General features: G+C 38.0%; 2 protein-coding genes across 2 annotated transcripts in view; both read right to left on the reverse strand.

The window, feature by feature from the left end:
- LOC149040648 (coiled-coil domain-containing protein 148-like) overlaps positions 1-7636 on the reverse strand; it is a 69693-nt gene that overhangs the window by 12845 nt on the left and 49212 nt on the right. The gene's annotated exons all lie outside the window — the stretch shown is intronic.
- LOC149040651 (QRFP-like peptide receptor) lies at positions 2703-4640 on the reverse strand. Its single transcript, XM_089182582.1, has one exon. The coding sequence runs from the start codon at positions 3844-3846 to the stop codon at positions 2842-2844; it is 1005 nt and encodes a 334-aa protein (XP_089038708.1). The 5' UTR covers positions 3847-4640; the 3' UTR covers positions 2703-2841.

Raw genomic sequence — 7636 nt, forward strand, 5'->3', positions numbered from 1 at the left:
TGCGTAGTGGCAAAAGAGATCTCCTACCTCGTTGCATAGCTTTCTTTGCTGGACTGTTTGGTGTTCATTAGATTGAGCAACTTGAACAAACGGGAGACACCAAGAATCTGTTCAGGAAATGTATTTCTGTCTCTGTTCTCACGAATTCAGCTCGAAGTACACACTCTTAAATATCCTACGATAGGCATGTTCGGGCATACGGGACAACTGACCTTGGCGGAGTAAACATATTTTTAGAATGCTAACTAAAACAATCTCACAAGACATTTAAAATTAACAACAAATTAATAAAAAACAACCAATCTTTGAGAACTAAAACTTCAACAAAACTCCCCGTTGAAGACTTATAGCAAGGTCAAGGGCAAACCCAAACACGACTAGCGATGACGATTATCGTGGGAGAATTAAGCCCTCCTACAACGGTCAGGACAAATCACTCAAAAGGCAAAGATAAGTGTGTGGTCTTGCAGCACACGACAAACCAAGGCTCACAAGACTGGCATAAAGATTTCGAGATAAACTAATTAACAGGCATAACTGAAAAACCCCCAACCACTCCTAATTTTAGCTGTTTCCAAACACTCCTCATTTTAGCTGTTCCCAAACACTCGTGATTTTGGTTTTTCCAAAACACTCCTAATTTTAGTTACTCATAACATCTTTTGACAATATCTCAGTAGTTCTGGCGGTTGACGATTGTTTTATTTTTGCGGTTTTGACGGTTAGGGGTTTAATTTTAAGGCTTTCGACGGTTCAATTTTAGGGTCTGAACGGTTGACGGTTATTAAGAAGGTATCCTATCAGTTTACATCAATTCTGAACTTTTTATTTTTTAATAGGAGTCAAATTTTTATTAAGACCTATACAATAATTCAAAATAAACAAGTTTGGTCCGAGTGCCATGTACTAAACTACTTATTCAATTTGCTTGAGGCGTACGCAGGAATAATGGCCCTGGGTCATTGAAGAAGATCCCTCGACAAATAAATGGTGGCTACTTGCTAAGTAATATAGCTCAACGCGAGGGCTGATGGGAATGTAAATCTGATAATGAATGAATTTTGACAGCTGGTCTCAGAATCCTCGATTATGTTGTTTTAAAATAGAGAAATTAAGCGTGTCGTTAACGGCAAATAATATTGCTAATAGTAACTATTGAACGTTTAGCTGTCTGTTTAAGCTGTTTACACTTAAAAAAACTCACACCAGCCATTTTTTCCCAATTTTATTAAATATATTTTGGGAGATTATAGAAAACATGGGTCAAATCGGAGCCCTTTTTTCCCATTCCCATTGCCTTAAACGACTGCATGTACTCATAAATCTTCGCCTGCTGACTTGAACCTCGCGTGTTAACTCGAACCAAAATCGATTTTCCAAGCAGCAGAGTTCAAATGCTCTCTGAATTATTTTCGTATTTCATCACAATTATATTTTTGTGAGACTTTTGTTTCATACAGCAAGGCATTCCGCGTTTTAGGATATTCCGCTATTGCAAGACAGGTTTTGGGATATTCAGCCATTCAACTATTCCGCCGTTTTACCATTCACAGTTCCAGCGTTCTATCATTCCATTGAATAGGGTCACCCTGTAATTTAGCGGCTCTTTTGGGCATATGTCGCTCATTGAAACGGTAAAATGTTCTCTTTTCAAAGTTTCCATGATATGCAGATCACACCTATTGATATATTTCTGCGCGGAAAATATGAGACTCACGAGAGTCAGACAGCTTTGCTACCCTCTACACCGTTTCCATTATGAGCCCAAGGAAGTTCGACATGCGCAGTAAAATGTGCAGATGCTTTTTAGGCTCTCTCCCCGTTATGAGGCTCACAGGAGTCAGACAAGTTCTGAGCCTGCACTTTGCTTACGGTCATATATACTTTTAGTTACAGTCCTCATCATTAGGTCGCCCTCTTCTTCTCCAGGGTTTGTTCCTCCCAGAAGAATGTCAAAAGTTCGGTTTTTTAATGAGAATTTTTTTAAACTCGGTTGGTCCTAATGGACTCTGTCAAATTTACTCTCAATGTAAAAAAATATGACTAAAGGTTTTTAAAGTTAACTCAGCACTCGTTAGAATTCAGGAAGAGAGGCAATTTTTTAACCCATTAGATTTTTTTCCCCCAAACCTTTAATTTTCCATAAAAAGGAATGACCGTGATAACAAATAATCTGAAGCTGAAGCAGAAACAGAACTAGTTCCCATTGCTTTCTTGATAATATTTATTTGTAATATTAGATGTCACGTAGATTTTACTTTTTCTTTTTCCATCACATATTGATTGGAAACCTCTCTATTTTACACGAAGAGTGTAAAACTTTAGTAACCGCAAACTGTACACAATACAACGGAAATCCTTAAGTCAGAGTTCAAAAGACGGTTTTAACCGTTGAACAAAGTTTCACTTGTTATAAGGTAAACTAAAGTAAATGAATTAAATAAATATTATTTACAAGTTTTAGGAAACAACTGGATTTAACGTATCCTATAGAGATCGCAGTAAATCATCTCGGTAAAATACGTTGTCCTTTTTCATGTGCAGCTGAAAATAGATAAACGAGGAAAAAAGGAAAAATCGTAATACTCTCTTCTATTTATTAGCTGAATTTCACTGAGAGCTACTTCAAACATTTTGGATGCAATAAAGCGATGTTCGTAAGAGCTTGACTGTTATTTTCGATATGATATGCTAAATGCAAGAGTTTTCAAAAAGGTTTGACCTTACAAGTTAGAAAAACAAAAACAAAGATTGAAAATGTGCGCAATCAACTGTTGGCATGGGAAACAAATATTATTCCTCGAATAACGCTGAATAATATGCAAAAGATTGGGGCAACAACTATGTCTGGGCAACTCTATTAGTAGAGAAACAGCCGAGGAGGTTCTTAAGACCCTGACGATAATTACTGCTGAATATGAAACAGACACAAGGGTTTACAGCGCAGTATAATCCAGCCAGAAAAATGACAATATGTCCAGAGTATTGGAAGGCACAAGATGACATCATGGCGCTGTCTGATGAAAACGAGGATAGGAGGAAAACGATACTGAATGGCAGCCAACATACTGCAAAAACGAACACGATGGCGACGGACATCTTCACAACACTTCTTTCTCTCTTCAAGCGCTGTTTTCTTGCGTCAACTGAAGGCTCACCTGGAAGCTGCTGCGATTTAATTCTTACGGCAATGGAAAAGTAAAGTATGGCAATCAAAACTAAAGGGACATAGGTGAATACAATGATCATTACCAGACTGTAATTTTTAATCGATGAGGACGCTCTAAAGTTGTCGTTCAACTCCCGCTGACAAACCAGCCCTTCTGTATTCTCGACAACTTTCCACACAAGCAATTGTGGGCAAGAGACTGCCATGGCGACGACCCAAATTACGAGAATGAAGAGCCTGCATCGCTTTGAACTGATCAGTGAGGGACGTAGAGGAAATACCACAGCTACAAATCGATCCACTGCTATTAGAACTAGGCTCTGAATGGACACAGTACTGGAGGCATGATACGCGAAGTACTTTAGTCTACACAACGCTTGGCCAAGTGGACCGCTGGGCAGCCAGTGGCTGGCTGTGTTTAACCTTACAAAAAGTGCAGGAAAATGGATAATGGAGAACAACAGATCGGAGATTGCCATGTTTACAATCAAAATGTTGATTGGTGTTCTCAGAGCTTTCTCCTTGTAGACAACCATTCCAATAAGGATATTTCCAGCCAGCGACACAACAAATAGCAGACAGTAGGCAAAGGTTTCACCAATTCTTGTCGCTGTGGGGTTGAAGCAGCTCGACATGGACTGTGTTCCATCCATCGTTGCTGTCACGTTTGCTGACATATTGCGGTGCCAGGAAATCAGTTTTGTTTTCAGCCAGCAGCTCTACGAAGGCCACTTATATTCTACCAAAGCCGGAAAAACATAGCTTATGTATCGTATCTATCTATATAAATAAAAGGTAATTTAGTGTTAGCCTTCGTCAGAGCGATTGCGAAGGGCTAACGCTCGAAACGTCAGCTTTTTTACCCTTTGCGGTGGCTAATTTATGTTTTCACCATCGCTCTGACGAGGGCTAACGCTCGAAACGTCAGCTTTTTTTTTCTATTATTGAAATTATCATTGTTTCTATTGACGAAATGACGAGAAAAAGGCTCCAGAAATATCCCAGCAACAGATGTTTTCTGATGATGATCACGTATTAAAACAAGCCAATCAATCAAATGACAATATTCTACACCAACATTTTTATTAACGACTCATTTTTAATCACGTTGTCATCGAAAGTTTAATCCAGCCTGGAACTTACTCAGTAGGCTCTTTACTCAGTTGATTGGTTGGAGGTTTTTCAAGTACATTTTACGGCTTTTCACGAAGTTATAAAGAAAGGGAAGGGCTCAGGACAATTTTTATGTTAATTGGGGAGTTTTCTATCTCCACGAAGAGAATTTGTACGTCGCTGAACAGAATTTTACAGCTGCTGAAGCTGGCGAAAAAAATAGCCAAATAAAGCATCCTGCACTATGCTCGAGGAGATAAAACAGCCGAGCAGATCGTGTAAAGGATTGATACTGAAGAGTTCCTCTTCCAGCTTTCCATGTGAACGACAAGTTATTCTATGAAAAAAAGAAAACATGAAGTAATAGATAAATGCTTATACTGCCGATTTTCGCACTTAATGAATGACGATTCGCAGCTTAAAGAGAATAAGTGGGCGTTAAAGCTAACAACAATATTGTTTAATGTTCTGTACTCCGTCGATATGTCAATTAGGCATTCCTTATCTCATCAATACCATCTAAGAAACGGGTCGGAAAGTTTCAGAAAACTTAGGTGATCGTCGCCGAACAGAATTACTCAGCTGCTGAAGTCGGTGAGAGAAAGCCAGATAAAGCCTCCGCAGTGTTTGAGGGGGGAGGACAGTTGGTTCACTTGCACGTAATCATACCGTATAAATGATATTTACAGCGCCTTTATCAACAAGCTTTTCACTCAGTGAACAAGTTATCAAATTCGAGATCGTTTTTGCGCAGAAGAAAAAGAATAAATAAAACAAAGGCAGATCCAGGACATTTTGACAGGGAGATCGAAAATAACTTCCATGCTCTAGAGCATCGGACTGCCGAATCCGATGGTGTGAGGTTCGATTCCTCATGAGGACTCCGAATGTTTTCTTTGTCCCACGCTCGTGACAAGACGAAAAACATCTTTTTCTATTTCCTTACCGAGCTCAAAACTTACCGTCTCTTATTCTATTTACAAATAATGATAATGTATTGAAAGGCAATCAACACCATAGGCATATAGTAAAGTGCTTTTATATTTTCCACGACGTAGTTTAAGAATTCAGAAGTATCTCTGAAGACATTTTCCCAGTGAGGCTCACACTCTATCACTGCTGTGGGATACTGAACAAGTTCATTGGCGATAAAGAAAGGGGACTGGATGGTCATGGCGATAATCCAAGTACCCAGGATGAACAAGGAACACCGCTTTGAGTTGACGAACGGAAAATGGAAGGGATATACCACAGCACCAAATCGATCTACTGCTATTAGAATCAGGCTCTATAGCAGCGGAGACTTCCGAGAGAAAGACACCAACTTACACAGGACGGAAGCTCCAATTTGTTTTTGTTCTCTTTGGTCGAGGGAAAGAAACCACTGTTTTTCTCGTGTAAATATTACCCACACAAAATAAAATTGTCTCTACATTGCAGCCGGTTTGCAAGGGGCATGGATCTTTTAATATCCGCATCATATGACTTTGTACTGCGTGTCGTTTTTATTGCATTTTATCATTCATAACGACCAGTCTTTTCACAGGCTAAGAAAATCTACGATGGAAAATTTTGGAGAATTTGTTATCTTACATGCACTAGTTTAATTTGCATCTGTCTAAAAAAACCACAAAGTTAAGGGAAACGAAATTTTGTCCGAAATAGGCTAGTAGCTGTCAGCTGTTAAAACTGATATTCCATAATCATGGCGCTATTTGCATTAAACGGCGTCTTAAATATTCTCCCAATTGGTACAAGCCGTTACCGGCGATAATTTGAAGTAATTTTGCTCGTCAATTTACTTTGCGGAGTTATCTGTGATGAACTTATTTCAAGACGATTGTTAAAGGTCAAAATTCTTGACGCTTCGGAACGTAGAGATCAATAAATGTCAAGTGAATCCAGTTTTATTACCGTCGTTGTTAACAACTGGAATTTGGAAAAACTTAGAAGAATATTACAGGGATCAGTAGAAAAAATTTTCATCTAGAAACATTTATCAGAGTAAGCCTACTGAAAAAGACCTTGGTTGAAATGTGATGTTTTGAGGCAACACGATCTCCTCCCTGAATGAAGAATTATCATAACTTTTCAAATGTACCAAAATGAAGTAATTATCATTCAACATTGAGATGACCGTGAGGCCAGCCGTAGACTGGAGCTGCTAAGGTAGCGCGAGTCACAAACTGCAAAATGGCGGCGAAGAAGGCGTCAGATGAGACATAGCCACGTTTACAATTAAAAAGTTAATGGGTTTTCTCAGGGATTTCGTCTCGTAGACAACTATTGCGATAAAACTATTTCCAACCAACGAAACAACAAGTTGCAAACAGAATACCACCGTGATTCCAACCCTTCCAGCTTCTTGACTAAAGCACCTCGTTTCATTCATAGTTGCAGTAACTATTGGCGACCTTCTCAGAACTGTGAGATAGGTTTTCTCTTCAGCCAGTAGGTATCTGGAGGCTACCAATACTCTATTTAAAGAAAGCACATGTAATTATACTCATCTATCATACGTATATACGCATCTCTAACTATTGATATTCTTATATCCATATTTACGTCATTTTTTATAAATTTATCAAACAGATTCCTTGTTTCCACGCGTTTGTTTAGAAATAAATAAAAAATAACGTCAACATGTGGTATTAAACTAAATGGAGAGTTAGAAAAGTTCCCTTTTTTTTTCACCTTATTTTCCATTTTTTCAGGTTTCACACTGAACCGACAAATATAGTATTTAAACTGACACGAGTTTTGATTACTGAGGTTAAATCGGCTTAATTAATCTATTCTTCTTTCGATTTTATCATATTTGTATTCTTTTTGTAATACGTCTTGATCGAAAGACTCTCATTATCGAGTAATGTTTTCAAAGCATTTACTCTGATCCTGCTTTATTTTATTTTTTCTGTTGAAAACGTTCCGGCCTAAAGCCGTTAATATAATTGAATTTGTGCCTCTATGCCTTGTCCGCAATTTTGGTCTGTATGCAAATTGTAGCCTACAACTTTTCTACAACTGAAAACAAGTGTAAACTTATGAAATGTTCATAATGAATTGACTGCAAAACATTTACTTGCTTGAGTATCAAGCAGTTGTCCAATGTTCGTAGTGGTATGAAAGATGTTTTAATCTCCTTCAGAGTAACACGATCTGAGGAAAAATCAATTTTGTAGATAATTGTGCATCGATATAAATACGGAACATATCAAGCCTAGTGTAAGGGCACATTTAAAAAGTGCTCAGTGCCGTTTCTTGAACAAGTTAAATGAAACTTTAAAAAAAACCAATGTAAAATATGATGATAAGATTTTTTCAGTCTCAAATATAATCCTCTTTCTTTCATAT

Source organism: Pocillopora damicornis, chromosome 9, assembly GCF_964200805.1.
Source record: "Pocillopora damicornis chromosome 9, jaPocDami1.2, whole genome shotgun sequence".
NCBI lineage: Eukaryota > Metazoa > Cnidaria > Anthozoa > Scleractinia > Pocilloporidae > Pocillopora > Pocillopora damicornis.

Excerpts from the sequence above, each read along its gene's own strand:
- LOC149040651 (XM_089182582.1), bottom strand. The coding sequence starts at position 3,846 with ATGTCAGCAAACGTGACAGCAACGATGGATGGAACACAGTCCATGTCG.